The 20,107-nt window shown below is 40.4% G+C and overlaps 1 protein-coding gene across 1 annotated transcript in view; it reads right to left on the bottom strand.

The window, feature by feature from the left end:
- The window catches only part of emx1 (empty spiracles homeobox 1), a 34,580-nt gene extending 14,735 nt beyond the window's left edge, over positions 1-19,845 (bottom strand). Inside the window, exons 1-2 of the mRNA XM_028801473.2 lie at positions 18,658-19,845; positions 11,616-11,800 (exon numbers count right to left, since the gene is read on the bottom strand). Coding sequence (XP_028657306.1) covers positions 11,616-11,800; positions 18,658-19,003 — 531 coding nt within the window. The 5' untranslated portion in view covers positions 19,004-19,845. The remainder of the gene's footprint in view (positions 1-11,615; positions 11,801-18,657) is intronic.
- Positions 19,846-20,107: the final 262 nt, after the last annotated feature.

Here is a 20,107-nt window from a genome sequence, read left to right as displayed (position 1 = left end):
AGGGCAAACTGTTATAGGGTGCGGTGTGACCGACAACAGATGAGCTGGAGGAGGTTAAGCAAACGATTACCTGTCCAAGTGACCGTTGTTACTGAAGAACATGCATTCGTCATCGTCGTCATCGCGGGGTGGCGGCTGTGCGCATGTGCAGTGGCCTGCCCTCCTGCATCACGGATTCAGCTTCCTTAGTTCCAATCCCTCGCCCTGTATGGAGTTCGCACTTTCTCACCTGATCTGCACAGATTTACTCCCACGTCCTCTAAACACGCAGTTTAGCCTAACGAATGAATGTAAACTGGAGGGCCAGTGAGGATGTGGCGGACTACAGTTTCCTGCATTACTCATTACATAGAGGTTTCCATTTATTGGCTAACTAAAAAGATTACAATAAATAAATATACTACATAAAGGTTTCTAGAAAGAACCTGTACATCTCTAACAAGTTCCATTAATAATCGTCAATAGATGATAAAAAGAACTGTCAAGTGCCAGAGGGTTCGTGGTTTTACAATAACAATTCTGCAGATAACAAACCGGACTACGCTCAGTTTTTCTTGATCTGTGGGTATCCAGCTAGGACTTTCGTGGGCAGGATGTGCTTTTCATTAAAACTTCTAACCTTCCTAATGAAGCCGTTTCTGGCGGACGTCACCCCTTGCGCTTAAACGGGGCACTGCTCTTTTTCAATAATCCACGAGAGTTCATGAAACTCACAATCGGCATCGGCCTTCAAAGCCAGGTCATTCCTGCGCTATACAGAGTAAGTCTTCTGCTTTGCCCACTTTTTAAAGCCCAAAAAACAAATTCATATGCAACGAATTCCTCCCAGAATGAAATGGTTCTTTGCCAATTAATGGCTCTACACATTGCAGTAAACTACCATTAAAGAACCGTTATTTTTACGTGTGCCCAGTTTACGTTTTGTTATTTTTTATTAATATGTACCTTTAAATAGGTGTAAAGAAAGGATGCCAGCAGCGCTGCGAAAAACAGAAGGTATGAGACGCAACGTCTCGGCTGTTGGGATGGTTTTTAGAGATGTTAGTCCATCACAGGGTTAAAAGGCCTGATAAAGGTTTTACAACCGGAGCTCTGTATCTGTAATCACCGTTTATTTTCTGCGTGGCAAAACCTTTCCATTTTTTACTCAGCTATCTGAATGGTCATTTATGACTCCTTTCATTCTTCTCCACTCCTTTGTGAATGGGCTTTATATTTTTCATTTTTCCTTTTCTCGACAACTGCAGCCCAAAAGCAGGAACCTGCCCGCAGGGCCATCTTACCAGCATCAAAGGCTCCAGGGCAAAGTAGTGCGCTCTGGCCCCTGTTTTGACAGCAAAACAGAAACATATAGGCATCTGAAATATTGTAGGCCCCTGTATTCCTGGGGCCCCAGTCCAGTGCCTATTGTGCCCACACGTTAGACGGCTCTCGGTGCCACCACTTCTTGTGTTTTTGTACCCGTGGATTTCCTCCCACTGCCTTCATTTCAAAGAGACTGACAACATCAAATCAGTGTGCCAGTGCGCGTGTGCCTGAAACGACCTACACTCTTAGAAAGACAAGTGCCAGAGAGGTTCTTCAGAGCGATGCCATAGCTAATCATCTATGTGAAGGTTCCGGAAGGATTTTTAAAAATTTATTTAGACCTGGTACAGGTTCCATAAATATCTGTGTATAGATTGTAACCGAGGACTTCAGCTACTTACAATGACAAGCTAAGTTCAAATGTTCTTCATCTGTTATTCTCTTATCAAAAATTTGTTTTGTTCACATATTAGGAACCTTTTCAAACTGCAAAGAACCATTTAAGCATGCATATGAATGAAGTAGTTAATTTGTCAAGCAATGCATGGTTGTGCCAGAAAGCACACAACCAAATACGGCGCCGTTAAAGACTTGTTATTTTTAAGAGGGTAGCTCAGTCCCGTCCAGGGCGGGTTTCTTCTATCTTGCCTCCTTTGCTGTTGGAACAGAATAAACAGATACATTAATTCCTAATAATTACAGGCACAGTAATGGAAATAACCTATTCAGCTCTCCGAGATATTCTTTGATTCGACATCCTCGACTTTGGCGTGAAATTGTGTGTGGAAGTCAAACAGTAATGGAAAGGGAAATATCACCTTTTAAGCAGTTTGACACAAATGCACGCGATGTCGGTTAGCGCGTATTTTGTTAATTTATTAAGTGGAAGAAAATAAAACATTTTGTTTCCATATAATTACTCATTAAATCTTGCAAAATAGGCAATAGTTCCCCGCTCAACTCTCATCAGAGCTAAGCGAGGCTAAAGAGACTAAGGACGGCGCATAAAGCGCCTTTACCGGTGATGACGGTGTATGTGAAAGGCGCTATTAACAATAAAGAAATCGGTTGCTCGTTTGATTGTCATAAATCGTTTAAGAGATTTTGTCGTTTCGGGTTTATACTTAATAATTAACAAAGCAATCACAATACCGTTTTATCTAAATGAGAATTGCAGGGGGCGGGGCCTATCGGTGCCAGGACTGGCCAGTGACGTCCTTTGGGCTGCCGATCTCAGGCTTGTAGCCATTGATCTCCAAGAACCCTTCCCCTCACCCGTTCAGTGATCGTATGCCTATAGCCGCTGATCTAGCCCTGTTTTCAGTTGTTTACAGTTTTGAGAACGGCTGGTAAAATCGTGAAGAACTTAAGGATGAAAAATCGGACACACGATATCTCCAAGGGGACCACACTACGAATGTCAACAGCACGTAAACGTCAAGGGCAGATCACCGGCGATCTGGGGCAAAAGCCCATATAACTACAGTAAAAGCGACGCCCCTGGCACAGGCCAACCCTGGACGGCGCGCCAGTCCATTCCCGGAAGCCAATTTGGAACCGCCATTAACCAATCCAGCCGTCATTAGGTTAAATTAGAGTTGCGAATGCTTGTCTGCTGCCATTTGGAAATTCAGTTCTGTACTGCGGGACGGAGAGCGAAATTAGCGGCCTGCCTGAGATCGGGATGGGGGGTGCTGCAGGAGGCTCGGCTTGGCGCGGTGTCACGGCTCTTCAAACTCCGCTCGATTCATTTAAATGCACCGGTCGTTAATTCCATAACTGCAGTGGAAAGCAATTTACACTGCATCATAATATTTCCACACTATTCCAAGTGCCTCGGCATCTCTTTTGCATTTACGCGCATTTAAAAGCCTCTATTCGCAGGCCTGTCAGGACGAGTACTTCTGGATGGCTAAAGCGGCCAATTTCTGTCGTCCCGATCCTCAATCCCACACCCCCCCCCAGGTACGATTTCTTTTGCTTTATGTTTAACTCCCTGGAATCCTTCTTTTAAATGTTGAACCACTTCACAAAACGTGTATTTTGACCCCTCATTAAAATAAGAGCTCGCTCATGCGCAGCATTTCTGTTATTTGCCATGCACCGTGCACACAACTGGTGTAAATTACCTACGTATTAGAATTCAAAATTAGCTATCGCCCCGGTCAAACAGCAACAGTAAAAACTGTGAATTAAATGCTAATCACCCTAAGATAACCATAATGAATTATGTAGACACCGACAACACAGCAACCATTACAGTAGTTAAGACGTGATGGCGAGGAGGCTCAGAACGTTCTTTACCCTCATATCCCAGCAGTTCCTCGTAACTTGGCAGCCTCCAAACTGATAGTTGATTTTTGGAATTGCTGTATCTAGCTAAGCTGTTTTGTACACATGGAGATATAGAGACGCACATGCATTTAAAACTAAACACTCTTTCAAATAACGGTTCTGTAATGGCATTTCAATGGAGTGTGTGGTTCCTCGTTAAACCATCGCTTGACAAATAACTATTTCATTCTAGCAAGGATTGTTTGTCTAATTTGGGGAAAGCTTTAATGTATAGTATCAGATCAAGAAAACCTGAACTTAGCCTGAGTTACTCTCCTTTTGAAACCATGAGCCCATTTTAATTTTACAAATCTAGTATTATCTATTTGTGATCATTTATGGACCCTATTATGGATCTAAAGGTTACTTTCATGAGCATTGTTCTTTTGGGAACCAAAAATGGTTCACCTATGACATTGCTCTGAAGAACCACTCTGGCACCTTTATTTTTAAGAATATAGGATGAATCAGTGCTATCTCATTCTTTAGTCCTCTTTAACACAATCTCCAGAAACAACCAGTAATGGAAATTTCCTTCAAAAGCTTGATTTTCCATTTTTCCTACATAATATCAGTCGGTCATTATCCCATCTGCTATATCCTAACACAGGGTCACGGGGGTCTGCTGGAGCCACACCCAGCCAGCACAGGGTGCAAGGCAGGAGCAAATCCCCGGGCAGGGCACACACCAAGCACACATTAGGGACAATTTAGGATCGCCGATGCACCTAACCTGCATGTCTTTGGACTGTGGGAGGAAACCCATGCAGACACAGGGAGAACATGCAAACTCCACGCAGGGAGGACCTGAGAAGCGAACCCAGGCCTCCTAACTGCGAGGCAGTAGCACTACCACTGTGCCACCGTGCCGCCCCCTACATAATATCCATCCATCCATTTTCCAACCCGCTGAATCCGAACACAGGGTCACGGGGGTCTGCTGGAGCCAATCCCAGCCAACACAGGGCACAAGGCAGGAAACAATCCTGGGCAGGGTGCCAACCCACCGCAGGACACACACAAACACACCCACACACCAAGCACACACTAGGGCCAATTTAGAATCGCCAATCCACCCTAACCTGCATGTCTTTGGACTGTGGGAGGAAACCCACGCAGACACGGGGAGAACATGCAAACTCCACGCAGGGAGGACCCGGGAAGCGAACCCGGGTCCCCAGGTCTCCCAACTGCGAGGCAGCAGCGCTACCCACTGCGCCACCGTGCCGCCCCCCCTACATAATATGTTAGTTTTATTTCTGCTTGAACCAGCCAAACAGTGCTCTTCATATAGCAAACCAGCAAGAGGTGCTTTACAGTCAACTGATTTGCATATTTCCCATATTTACATAGACTAATAGTTGTGAAGAGTGCTATAAACAAGTGAGGTAAATTTAGTTTAACTGAATTTCATGTGTTTCAGAGTTTCAATGAGAATGGACTTTAGTCCATGCTTCCTTGGACCAAAGCAATAAAGCAAAGTCCAGCGCACACTGGTATATCAAGTTCATTGTTGTAATTCATTTTTTGAATTTGTCTAATTAGACAAAATCTGAAGAATTTTAATTATTATTGAACATGCTAGTTCCAAGATCACTCTTGTTACACATCTTTTAAATAACTCAAATTCTCCCAGATAGGGAGAAATGAACACTAATGGGTATGTTGGCCTTTCTACTGTTTAATTGTCTCTGGCAAACTGAAATCAGTATTCAAGCATAGGTCATTTGTAAAGGCTTACTTCCATGGTGTTCTCTAACAGAGAGTGACAGCCGACATGCTGATTAAGGTGAAACTGTGAGTGTGGCCCCTGTGATAAGACAGCACCCTGTCCAGGGTCTGCTTCTGACTTGCACCCTGTCCTGCTGGGTTGTTCGCAGGCGGTGGGTTTAAAATTGTAGTGTTTTTTTCTTCTTGAACTTGTTAGGTATTTTTTTTAACCAAAATACACACATTACTAATAAATTAAAGCCGTTCAAGGTTGCTTCAGAATACACTGTGGCTGGATGATGAGCTCTCCAGATTCTTTCAGTGTTTTAGTTCTTTCAGGACAGTGAACCCACGCTGGTTTATTTTCACCAACACATTATTTTTTTCCTCTTAGCTATTACAAACTATCCTATAAATAAATGCCAGTACAAATAACCATTTAGTTTATGGTTAACTGTTAAGTTTTCGAAGGTATTCTATTATGCAAGCCCTCAGTCAGATTTGAAAGGGCCTTTACAACATACATGATGAATGATTTCTCTAAAGGCTCTCATCAAAGCATTTTCTCGAGGAGAGAAAAAAAAAATATTTCTGTAAGCCAAAAATGATAATTGTCACACCTTCTAGTTTAGAGAGGGTGCTTAAGTCAATCAAACAGATAAGGCAACAAAGAAGCCATCACTCAGAAGTCCAAACAGGCCATTAGGAGATCAGAATACGGCTGACTGATGAGAGTCAATTAAAATGAGGCTCTGCATACGTAGACAGGGCCGCACGAGGCCTGCAGTTCTGGATGTGTGGGTTGTTGTGTTTTCTTTTACCCCACTCAAGGTTGCACACCCAGCACAAAGATGACACAGAACCCATGTGCATCACATGTATCACAAACTAACCAAGCAAGGGCATTTAGATGTTAAATTTCATGCAATTTGTGGTGTCTTACTAAAAGGGAAATATGGAAGAACTGTCTTGGAAGAGCAAGGCTAGAAAAACTAAGGCTGTAGTTTTCAATGCTTTTCATAAACAATTAATGAACAATGTTGTCTCCAAACTTCTTTTTATTTTTTTTTTTCACCATTTTCATCCCACATTCCCAAAGACATGCAGATCAGGTTAGTTGTTCATTCCAAACTGGCCCTTGTTGGATGTTCAATAGGTGTGGACTCTCCAAGGCTGTGTGCTGCCTTGTACCCAGGGCTACTGGGATAAGCTTTGGCTTCCTGAACCCTGAACTTCATTAACTGGATTTGAGAATGAATGAATGAATACTGATACTCTGCTTCACTGATGCCATACACATATAGCATACAAACATCAGGAGAGCTTCAGAATGAAGCAGATGCTATACCAGCAGAAATGGACAAGGACAAAGAGGAGATTGAAACAATAGGTGAAACAACAGTCCCTCAAAGGGAACACTTTCCATACCTCACATTGGACCAGTATACCATCACCAGTTCAGGTCTTTGAGCTGGGAAGAAAACCAGAGTTTCTGAAACTGGTGATGACAATCAAACTTTTCAAAGATACATACTGTATACATACTCACATTTACTTAGCTGTGCAGTAGTTAATTTGTCTGACTTTAAGCTCTGGCCATGTCCGTATCTTTGTGGACATTCTTCGTGAGCTCTTGTGGGTTTTCTCTGTGTACTTTAGTTTCTTCTTTCTGATGTTATCATGAGGGGTGTAGTTTCTAAATCAGCTCACTACCAAGTAAGCTACTAGAGTGTATGCCTGACACCTGACTAAGTTGCTCCAAATTCATGTTTGATCCTTGCCTTGTGGTCAGTGCTTCCAGGCTACGTAAAATAAGTTCAATATGTTTAAAGATAGACTAACAGGGTGACGCTGCTGTGGATGTGAGCCATTGGCGCATGTGCATTACACGTAATGTTATACCAGCTCAGTGCACAGTGCAAAGTGTCTTGCAGCTCACTGGGGTTCATGGGTTGTGTATTGTAGTTTTAAGGATGGTGTGCACAGTACATTAGTAAAGGATAAAGTGAGCAATTAGCCAAATGTGGCCATCTTCTCAGTAAATCAGCAACTGTAACATTATGAATGTTCCAGAACATGCACACCGACCAAGCACTTAGCTACAGTGTTGTGTTCACTTAACACCAGGGGTTCAACATTTCTCATGGAAGCTGTCATACAGTTCTCACACAAGTCCTCAGTGTGTCAAATGGGGAGTCACGCAGCCATGCTGTCAACAATCTGTGAACGGTTTTCACACACAGTTCATTGCACCACTTCAGTTTGTATCGTTACTGGATGACCACTTCTGTTTTGATCTTTACGAGATTCTCTTCCCTCTCTAAGCCTCCATGCCATGTAAACACAACAATGCAGCTAAGTTCTTGGTTTTGTGTGCCTGCTGTAACATCTGTAGCATTTCAGTTGCTAATTTACCAAGGAGATGGCAAAATTTAATTTTTTACACAAAAGTGGACATTTTTAATTAACTGACACCTTACTTTTTTACCCCGCTAAAGAACTTATAAATATGTGAAGGCTTGGCCCCATAGTCAGAGCTTTTGTAACACTACATATAGTGCACCATACATCAGTAGCCTACAACCATAGCTCATCAAATCATTGGCCAGTATCAGAATTTACTGGCCATACCTTGTTTATTTTTCTTCGGCACAATATACATTATAAAGATTTACATATATAAACCTCTGTAACCTGGGACTAGAGAGATACATACATAGAGAGACACACACACATGTACTTGGGAGACAACCTCAGGGCTTGTCAAATGATAATTCTACTCTGGCTTAGAGGGTGGCACTGTCACTTATCACCTCTCCTCTTCCTCACTCTGTAGAATGGGAGACTGACGGACAAACACCTATGACGTCTCTTCTGCCTACTGGCATCCTGTACCTGCCACTTCTGTCTGTCCTGCCTTATAAGCAGCTTCATCACCGTCTTGGAGCAGTAAAACTAACAACCTGTGGCATATGAGAAGACATTTCCACAACTGTGGCATGTTTTGTTTTGCCGTCCTTTAATTATATGTGGATCATGTTAAGGTGCCCCAGCCAATTACGATCTCTCTCTTTTTTTATATATCTATCTTTCTATATATATATTATTAATTTAATTTAAGTTAATTTTGCTGATTTGAATGCATGTAACTGCTCAATACTGATTACTTGCAACACCAAATTGGTTGGATTAGCTCATTAAGCCTTGAACTTCATAGACAGGTGTGTCCAATCATGAGAAAAGGTATAAGGTGGCCAATTGCAAGTTGTGCTTCTCTTTGACTCTCCTCTGAAGAGTGACAGCATGGGATCCTCGAAGCAACTCTCAAAAGATCTGAAAACATAGATTGCTCAGTATCATGGTTTAGGGAAAGGCTACAAGAAGCTATCTCTGAGGTTTAAATGTTCTATCAGATGTTTTAGGAGATGTTCTATCAGACAGTTGTGGCGAGCGCCCTCTTCTACGCGGTGGTGTGCTGGGGAGGCAGCATTAAGAGGAAAGACGCCTCACGCCTGGACAAACTGGTGAGGAAGGCAGGCTCTATTGTTGGCATGGAGCTGGACAGTTTAACATCTGTGGCAGAGCAAAGGGCGCTCAGCAGGCTCCTATCAGTTATGGAGAATCCACTGCATCCACTAAATAGTATCATCTCCAGACAGAAGAGCAGCTTCAGCGACAGACTGCTGTCACTGTCCTGCTCCACTGACAGATTGAGGAGATCGTTCCTCCCCCAAACTATGCGACTCTTCAATTCCACCCGGGGGTGTAAACATTAACATTTAACATTATACAAAGTTATTGTCTGTTTTTCACCTGCATTATTATCATTCTTTAATTTAATATTATTTATTGTATCAGTATGCTGCTGCTGGAGAATGTGAATTTCCCATTGGGATTAATAAAGTATCTATCTATCTATCTATCTATCTATCTATCTATCTATCTATCTATCTATCTATCTATCTATCTATCTATCTATCTATCTATCTATCTATCTATCTATCTATCTATCTATCTATCTATCTATCTATCTATCTAAACTGTCAGTTTCAACTGTAAGGAATGGAATCGGGAAATGGAAGGCCACAGGCACAGTTGCTGTTAAACCCAGCAGGTCTGGCAGGCCAAGAAAAACACAGGAGCGGCACATGCACAGGATTGTGAGAATGGTTACAGACAACCCACAGATCACCTCCAAAGACCTGCAAGAACATCTTGCTGCAGATGGTGTATCTCTACATCGTTCTACAATTCAGCGCAATTTGCACAAAGAACATCTGTATGGCAGGGTGATGAGAAAGAAGCCCTTACTGCACTCACGCCACAAACAGAGTCGCTTGTTGTATGCAAATGCTCATTTAGACAAGCCAGATTCATTTTGGAGCAAAGTGCTTTGGACTGATGAAACAAAAATTGAGTTATTTGGTCATAACAAAAAGCGCTATGCATGGCGGAAGAAGAACACTGCATTCCAAAAAAAACACCTGCTACCTACTGTCAAATTTGGTGGAGGTTCCATCATGCTGTGTGGCTGGTTCAGGGACTGGGGCCCTTGTTAACGTCGAGGGTCGGATTAATTCAACCCAATATCAACAAATTCTTCAGGATAATGTTCAAGCATCAGTCACAAAGTTGAAGTTACAATATTGCAGCAAGACAATGACCCAAAACACAGTTCGAGATCTACAAAGGCATTCATGCAGAGGGAGAAGTACAATGTTCTGGAATGGCCATCACAGTCCCCTAACTTGAATATCATCGAAAATCTATGGGATAATTTGAAGCAGGCTGTCCATGCTCGGCAGTCATCAAATTTAACTGAACTGGAGAGATCTTGTATGGAAGAATGGTCAAAAATACCTCCATCCAGAATCCAGACACTCATCAAAGGCTATAGGCGGTGTCTTGAGGCTGTTATATTTGCAAAAGGAGGCTCAACTAAGTATTGATGTAATACCTCTGTTGGGGTGCCCAAGTTTATGCACCTGTTTAATTTTGTTATGATGCATATTGCATATTTTCTGTTAATCCAATAAACTTAATGTCACTGCTGAAATACTACTGTTTCCATAAGGCATGTCATATATTAAAAGGAAGTTGCTACTTTGAAAGCTCAGCCAATAATAAACAAAAATCCAAAGAATTAAGAGGGGTTCCCAAACTTTTTCATATGACTGTATACATATATATATATATATATATATATATATATATATATATATATATGTGTGTGTGTGTGTGTGTGTGTGTGCACGACACAAAGCATTTGTCATATATTCTTTGTATTATTTGGCAGGTTACTGTATCGCATATGATCTGCTTCTTGAATTTTAGAGAATGTGGTGGTTTGTCAACTGGCAGACAAACCACATGCATTACCTGATAGATAACCATCCAGATACTCAGTTCACACACAAAACATATCGGTTTCATTGCAATCATAATCCATTTCATTGTGATGGAGGTCAGCAGCAGGAGTCTGCCAGTTTATTGCTGGGGCCCATTCACACAGGGTCAGTTTGGAATCCCTTTAGAGCCAACACAAAACTACCCTTCACACACAGGGAGAACATGTGAAATTGACATGAACAACAACAGGGGTGGGATTTGATCCATTGGGCTGTACTGCATTGTGCCCCTCTCCTCTTACTGCATTGTAATGTCCAAGAATGGGTGCTGAGAGAGATCCTGCTAAGGTATTTGTAGATGGTTAGAAGGGGGTGGAGTCATCTGGAGACATCCTTCATAAAACAAGGCTGCTTGGAATGTGGAGATGAGGGTGGGAAAGCACTCATGTCTCAGGCATACAGTTACAGTATATATAAAAACATGCACTGCATATATAACAAACTTATGTTTCTGCATCTTTTTATATAGAACACTTCCCTATTGCTACAAAGGATGCAAATAAAAGCTTTTAAGTCAGTTGTCGCCTTTTACTAAAGCTACGTTGACTCTTATAGTCTTAGGAAAATGTTTAGTGTGCAAGGTTAACTTGCATTATAATCAGAATTCTAATAAGAAAAACGCAAAAAAAAAAAATCAATCAACCAATCAAACGCTGCATGTGCTCAAAATAAGACAATTTAATCACCATCTAGAACATAGAGGACATCACAAATCGTTCGCTAATGTCGCGGCTTCTCAACGTTTTGCTGTCGATCCCCAGTGGCGAGGGGCTGCTCTGAACGGATGCCCATTTGTGGCAGTGGGCTGCTTTTCCTAATCGTGAGTGGTGCACCTCTGCGCCCAGCGGCTCCTACCTGTGTTTCGGACAGGCTCAGGCTATTGGCCAGTTGCTTCCTCTCGGCTCCCACCACGTAATGGTTTTTCTCGAAAGCTCTTTCCAGTCGTAGGAGCTGTGATGGTGAGAAGGCAGTTCGGATGCGCTTCGGCTTCCTGGCAAAGGGACCGTGCAGCAGCAAACTTTCCTGGGAAACTTCACTTCCTGAGAAGACAAACACAGGGGAGAGTCAGTCCCGCCGCAGTCCCACGGGTTTGGTTTGCGCGCCTGCTTATTGGAGTTTAATGTAGTAGAAATAAGCCGCGGGGGGCAAACACCCCCACTCATTAACTTCAAGTTTATTAACGCGTCGACCACGTAACACTCCACCTTACTACCTTTTATCATCTCCCACTTTTTTTTTTAACAAGAGACTCATCAGTCATATTTTTGCTACATTGAGCGCGTGTTCGGTGGACATGTGATTATTTCATAACACACTTCATTAGAGTGGCCGACGGACTCTTTAACTCTTGAAGATTTCAAGTTGCCTCAAGGGTCTTTCTCATTTTTTTTTCTTAAGCCCACTTTTCTCTTTGCCTTTCAATCCGTAGCCCCCGGTATTCAAATCCAAGAGTCTCTTTTGTGTTTCTTAACCTGTCAGTTTCTTCCCTCGATTGTACTGAACTAAATGGCACTTGGGACGGGCCAGATCCACCCAATTAACACCAAAACTCACTTCAAGTGGGAGACGATAAAGGAAAAAAAAATCTAGCCGACGATTCGCTAAGACTCTGTTAAAAAGACAATTCTTGGCTAATCTCCAAATTGTGTAAAATGCGCCAAAGTCACCTCACAAATGCGCTGGCAGTTGCTGTCTTTGTGGAAATGTGTGTAACGTATCTAATACATTCCCAGGGGCTGCAAGTGCACAATGCCGGCGATGGAAGATTGTAGTTGGAAGTCGGGACGCCTTCTTCATGAATACTTCATTTTTTTTTTCTAGCCACTAATTTATACACTGTGTTTACAGCGTGTCTGTTGAGCTGGGAATACATTTGTGCGCTGCTCGACAATTGAAAATGCTCACAGAAAAGGTACAAGTCGCGTCCAATAACTCTCTTGTCATACAGTGCTGCAGTTAAACAGAGCCGTCTAGATGAAACGTAGGAGGTCATTCCTGCAATGCGAAGGCGGAGAATCATTTATTTCAATTGTACAAATAAATAAACGAATTAGTGGCTACGAAAAGTCAGATGTGATTATCACTTCATAACATTAGCAAGCTACCAAAAAGCACGCCTACACTTCTTCGGTCACTTTGTTGCACAATTAACGACACCTCCGCCTAAAGCCATAAGACCCGTTTTTTAATTCATTTTCAAGTACACACAATATACTGTTACCAAAAGTCTAGGAATCTGGCTTATAATTATATAATTATAAATATATATATAAGCTATTGTTAAGAGCACCTTTGAAATCCTAATAAGATCTATCTATCTATCTATCTATCTATCTATCTATCTATCTATCTATCTATCTATCTATCTATCTATCTATCTATCTATCTATCTATCTATCTATCTATCTATTTCATTTTGTTGTTTTCGAAATAAAATACTGTTTTCTTTTTCTATTACAATGCAAACCAAATAAAATACTCCTGTTTTATTATTTTGCTGTGACTCTGACAGCTCCAGTTAAACACAATCGAACATCTCACGCCTTTGCCTCCATGACTTTAACTTCTTTTATCCGCACTCGGTATTACTGTCGTGATTCGTATATAATTAAAGCTGTTGAAGTACGTATTAACAAATACTATTCGTTCAGTTAGTGCACCATTACCCCAACATCTAATTAGTAGCATGTTTAGCGCTTGTCGCCTCAATTTTGACGTTAACGTACTGACTTGCTCTTTGAATGATAAAGTTTCACAGGACAATCTTAAAGCTTCTAACTTTATTTTTTTGCTCTGTATGAGCCTTTTTTCTTTTGCAAATGCACGTTGAAGTTGCTGTCTTCTCGGAAATGTTTGTTATTATTATTATTATTATTATTATTATTATTATTATTATTATTATTATTATTATTATTATTATTAGTAGTAGTAGTAGTAGTTGTTGTTGTATATTTTTTTTTCTGCGGTGTAGCCGCAGTTACCAAACCAGTATGCATAATAGAGCAAATTTTAAAAACGACATAGGTGCATCCCAACAATCTCACGTTAAACAAAGGCTTAACCAAATATGTTTTGGGATCTGAAAAGAAAAAAGGCGGTTTAATTATTAAGTCCTGAAAATAAACGATATGTTTTGTCATTTTGATTTAAAATTAAAGCTTCTCATGAAACGCTTTACGCACAGTCAAAAGTGAAAGTGTCAAAGTCATTCTTTCGAGTGACGCAACAGAGAAACGATTGTTGGTTCCCAAAAGAACCGTCCATATAAAGGATAGAAAACCCTTTTCTTTTTTCTTTTTTTTTCTTCCTTTTTAACGATGATTTGTAAAATACCAGCAGGGTCGGGCTTTTTAAAGGACTCCGTGCATTCAACAACACAGCCTAAATGTTGTTTTTTTCTCAATCTGTTTATATCCTGCTACATATACATTAAGTATTTCTGTTTTATCCACAGATTAGGAAACTTTTCAAGACAGACAGACAGACACACACACACAATTCAGGTTAATTATCCTTTCCCCAATTGAAATTGTTCTTTATTTGCCAAGCAAGCCACACAACCCACTAAAGTACCATTAACGAACTATAAATTCTAAGAGCACACAGGCGCGCAAACAAATTCTATAAAGAACAGGACTTGCAGTCTTTCATTTCTTAACACTTATGCCGACAAAAATATAATATAATTTACAATAAAAAATAAGTAAATAAATAGTTTGGGGAGATGTAAAAATCATGCATATGTTATCAATAAAACCGACAGTGAGTGATATCAGTTCAGATTTTGACGTTCACATACACATATTCACAAACCATAATACACAAACCCTTTTTTGTTGTCTCTGGTAAGAGTTTACCATAAAACTAAGTGTCGGTGAACTAAAATAAAGTGTAAAACCAGCACAGTGAATACAGACTTTATTATAAATGTTTACAAATCTTCAGCTGATGAGGGAAATTCCTTCGGTGAACTGATCGCAGTTAATGTTAACACAAGGTGTTAAACACGTGGTGATATATTAATAAAGGAGAAATAATTAATAGCAGCAACACCATTTTTAGAGAGAGCAGAACGCGACACATGTTCGGCTCCAATGTTTAAACTAGCTTGAATTCTCAGGTGCTCCAATTTCAATTATAAACGCATACTGTGTTCCTATATCTGGCTTTGCCAGCATATTTTAAAAGCGAAGAATATGTTAAAAAAAATAAAGGAAAACAAACAAACAAACAAACAAACAAAATGTGCAATGAACGGTTTTATTCACATGAAATCTATCTATCTATCTATCTATCTATCTATCTATCTATCTATCTATCTATCTATCTATCTATCTATCTATCTATCTATCTATCTATCTATCTATCGTTAAGATATAGCGCTTTTCTCATCTTTGTATAATTATTTTTTGAGTTGCACATTCTTGTACGCATAAATACATTTTAATTAACTTCAGCTTGTATACCATCTCAGTGCTCAAATTTTAAATCTTTCTACTATTATTCATAAATTAGGAAAAAAATCATTGATGCTGAAAAATTACTATATGTTATTAATTTTATATTGATAAATAAACACGTGGCGTCTCTTCTGTGACAACCACTTTATGTATTTAACAACTTTAATTCAAAAGTAATATTTTTCACATAGGCCATATGCAAATTTATTAAATTATGTACACTGTAAATGTGAAATACCTTAAGTTGTACTATGTAGGGCCTTCACACATAATGTCTGCATTTATTGTTTTAGAAATTCTGTCATTAATTTGGACGTTTTCTCGTGTGCCTACAAGCGGTGTTTATTTATTTATTTTCTTTTTATTAAAAGCATGAAGATGTGAGTCTTTTGAAATCCGTGTGAAAATGGGATGTTCGTCTTGCTCCAGGATTGGGGTGGAGAGGCTGACCGCAGACCCTCGCAGCTCCAGCGGCAAGCAGGCTTTTCGGATGTTGTGAGGAGGCGTACATTTGTCTGTTTTTTTTCTCTCGACTATAGCAGTTCATCCTCGTGTTTAACCTAATCACTCAGTCTGATCGTTTTTCTGACAAACAATAATTCTGTCTATGTGTCTGTGTGAAGCCCCGTCGCCAGAAGCTAAGAAAGGGAATTTGCTTTGCAGAAGATAACTTAATCTTTTTCTTCCCTCCAAGAACAAAGCCTGCCTTGGGTGGGTGTGTTTTGCTTTTCGAGTGATTTTCCTTTTTATTATTTCCATTAAAAAATCTAAACTCATATTTTAGAGTTGAAAGCAAAAAAAAAAAAGTTCTTATAATTTTAATAACGGTTTAATGATTTTTTTTCAGTTGTGTTTTGATTGCATTTTAATGCATACGGGTTACCAAAAACTTCCATTAAAAAAGACTACTAAAGGTGCCAAAGATAAAACCATCAAACACGGAGGAAAAATAAAATTTGAATCTTGCAATCACTTCTTGCAATATTTTCTATTGTTTATGTATGCACCTGCACAGATTCAATAAAAAACACAGTTCCGAGACATCCGATAATTAATTCTGCCTATGTCAAGCAGTAGAGAAGAGCTTATCAGCAACTGCGCTCAGAGCTGCGGCCTGCCTCGCATTTTGTACGACCCTGTCAAATAGCCGGCCTGGACCCATCAGGAGATCGACGCGACAAGCATGCAGACCCGCGCTCTTGTACCGATGGGAAGCACACAGGTAAAGCACGTCCATTCAGTAGTAAAAGTACAAATAATTGTTAAGAACATACTGAAATATTAGCAAAATTCCAGAAATGAGCACAGGGGAAGTTCGTATCTTCCATCCAAAAGGTGAAATGAAATCAGAGTGTATTGATACACTTAAAGATCTGGGTGGGATTTAGGATCAAACTGTTCAAGGCAGACAAACATATTCATTGTTTTATCATCATCACTAACCACCCGCTGTTAAGCAGACAGAACTCATCTCCTAAATATGTCACTCTTAACAAGAAGGTAAAATTACACTTTTAAATGACACTCAAGTGCTGGCTAAAGTGGCACCGTGCTCATTAGTTTAAACTTATACTTCAATCTGAAAATCAACAGCATAGTATGAGACACCGAAATTAGGTAATCAAATTTAACAATTACAACTGTTCAATGTCTAGCAATAATACGTAAGTTTAAAAGTTCCACTCTTATTCAAATTCAATTTGTTCAATATTTATTATTAATATGTACGTTTAAAATAGTATTCTCTTAATAATGTAGAAATGATCAAAGAGTAAGACACAATTAACAACAACAACCGAATAACACTTTTAATACAAGTTTAAAACTTTAAAACAAATATGAATAAGCGACGGTTTTGAAGATAAGCAATTTTTAATATTTTGAACAAATAAACAAATACTTAGAATTAACTAACAGGCGCGATTTGGTCCACTTTCTAAAGGGAAACGGCACCGCTTTTGAATATCAGAGCTTTCTGCAAATACTAGCGAGCCACGTGGGGGTGAAAAGACAAGAAGACAACATAAACAGCGTGGACTAATCCTCGGGGGCGCGGGGTCCGCCGGCCTCTTGTATGAGTAAACAGCCGGTATAGCTCTAAAAACACTCGAGATGGGGCGCGATTGAATGTGCGAGGAAACAAAGGCGAAGAATCATTAACTTAACTTAATGTTAACGGAGTACCGCTTTTTAATTTGTTAACAAATACTGTTCTGAGAATACTGGCTGATCTTTGTGTCTAGTAGCGCCTTTCAAAGCAAGTGTAATCACAAAGTGCCCGACAAAGAAATAATTACAAGAACGAAACAACACAATAAAACGGACAGAAAACGATTAGTGTGCTAGAAGTGCGTGTGTGTGTTGTTAATGGAAGTGGGATAATAGGTGACACAATGTTAGACTTTTAACACCGCACAATTGTTTTGACGAATGTTGTTAATTTCTGGCGTTGTAAACTCTTAAAAATAATGGCACTTCATTTCTCTTTACCAGGTTTATGTGGCTCCGCGTAGAACTATTGCTTGGTAAAGCACCACTCCATTCTGGGAAGGGTTCTTTGCATATGAAGTTGGTTCTTTCTGCTTTGTAAAACTTTCTATTTAGAAAATATCGAAATCATCAATGTATGGTAGGCTACCAAACTGGACACTAGCAGATTAAGAAAACCTGAACTGAGCCAGTGTTATTATATTTTTTGCATTTTTAAAACCTGGACCCACTGGTACTTCACAAATCTGTTACCATCGTTACTTACTGTATGGAACCTGTTACAGATCTAAATAAATAAATGGTCCTTTCTGGGACCTTCATGTGGATGGGTCTTTGGAGGACCAAAAGTGGTCCCCCTATATAGCACCTCTCTGAAGAAGAACCACACTGGAACCTTTATTATTGACAGTATAAGCACAGTAGGCACTATCTATCTATCTATCTATCTATCTATCTATCTATCTATCTATCTATCTATCTATCTATCTATCTATCTAAAACAACCTGAAATCTTTAACTTTTTAAGAAGGTCAAAGGGTAGGAAAATGCATGATTATTTATTATTTTTTCATTTTTATTGATATATTCTTAGGTTCTATTTATTTTATTAGTTTTAAATTGATCTTAGAATCAGATCTGATGTAAATTAATATCAATGTAACGCACCAATAAATGAAGACTTGCAATTAACAAACTCTTTAAGAAAAAAAAAAAGATGTCTGTGTTGTTGAGGTAATACTATTATAGTAATGCTTACTACCTAAATGCTACTAGCACAACGACAACTAATAATAATAATAATAATAATAATCGGTTGATTATCTACGAAATTACTTTGGAGCCGCCCGGCCTCGGCATTATGCGCCGTCACTGTCATTACAGCTCTCCCCAAGATGCGTTCACACGGTCACGGAGACGAAGCACCGGTTTAGAGGGACCGACCATACCTTGAAATCTGTGCCCGAAGAATCTGTTCCGCAGGACCCAGGGATAGAAGTGCAGCGGGTCTCGGTGCTGAGGTCCGAAGAAGGAGTGCGGGTGCTGCAGAGCCGAGCTCCCGAGCTGGTGTGGGTGAACTGAGAGAGGCGGGTGGCTCACCGCCTCTGGAAACATCAGCTCTGGGCTGGGGTACAGTGACCTTCCCGTCGAGCTCTGGAAGCCGTTGACAAAGGATTCTGTAGGGTTGGGGTAGCTGAGGGCCGTGGGTCTGAGGGGCTCCTCTGAAGTTAGCGGGTTGTCCTTCGCTACCAAAGATTCAATAGTGAAGCACCGCTTCGCTGCGGGCTGGAACATGATGTGACAGTTCACGGGAAAATTGGAAAAAAGTGGGATGACTTACGCAACTACTGCTATCCAAAACGTGTCAGACAGGCGGGCACAAAATGAGGGGTCGCGTCGTCACTGAGGGAAAAAAAGCAACAAAGTAACAACAAATCAAAATTAATCAAAACTAGAAAAAAAAAAATCAAAACAGTGAGAAAGTGACTATCCAAATGCTGAGCATAAGACACACGATAAGGCTCCGGGATCCATCCAGCAACAAATGCGTCTTCTGGTCAAGTGCAGACGACTCATGAAAGACTTGATTAAAGTAAAAACGCCGGGATGTGTGCAAATAGGAGAAACGCAGAGGTACCTGGCAAGGACATTCTGATTGGACAACCTCACCTGCCCAAAAGGTTGGAGAGGGCACCTGGAGACATGGATTACGTGAAAAGCCGGACTGGAGTTGGGCTGGTACACTTACAGCGATCTGTAGGCTGCAGCTGCTTGTCCAATTCCCGTAACTCAAAACTGTGACCCTCGAAGCACGGACGCAACAAAACATTGATGTCGCTATCGAATATTTATTTCTCGTACGGTGCGCTAAAGCAGAAAGGAGTGAATATACAAAAGTAGCATTCGTAGCGCTGTTTAGCTCTCGACGCTTTAAAATAGCGCCAGCAGCTGAATATAGATGGACTAGTTAGGATGTCGTGTGGTGAAATGATTTACAGAGCCAGCTGTTCGACGGCTTTCCAGCTCCGTAGTATTATAGAAAGCGTATCTCCCTTAATATGTCAGCACTGATGTCTGACTGTTCCGTTAAACAAATTAATTTAGTTCATCAATTTGAAGTTCTCTATCCCCAATTGCGAGCTATCTCTTTAGATACACTCGTGTACATTTCGTCACGTGCACAAGCGTAGCGGCGATACGACAGGCTGCAAACAGAGTACAGTACATGCTAAGCTGGAAGCATTCGAAATCGTTGCCAACTAAAGTGCACGATAACGCGTCTTCCACAAGTTTTGACGAAAGACAAAGTTAATAAGGAAATGTATATACACACGAGTTTCATATAATGCCTTTCATATTAAGCCACATCGCAATGAAATAAATGTTCCAGTGCTGTTG

This window comes from Erpetoichthys calabaricus, chromosome 5 (assembly GCF_900747795.2).
Source record: "Erpetoichthys calabaricus chromosome 5, fErpCal1.3, whole genome shotgun sequence".
Classification (NCBI taxonomy): domain Eukaryota; kingdom Metazoa; phylum Chordata; class Cladistia; order Polypteriformes; family Polypteridae; genus Erpetoichthys; species Erpetoichthys calabaricus.
The sequence above is the reverse complement of the archived record's forward strand: the minus strand, read 5'-3'. Positions and strand labels throughout refer to the sequence as shown.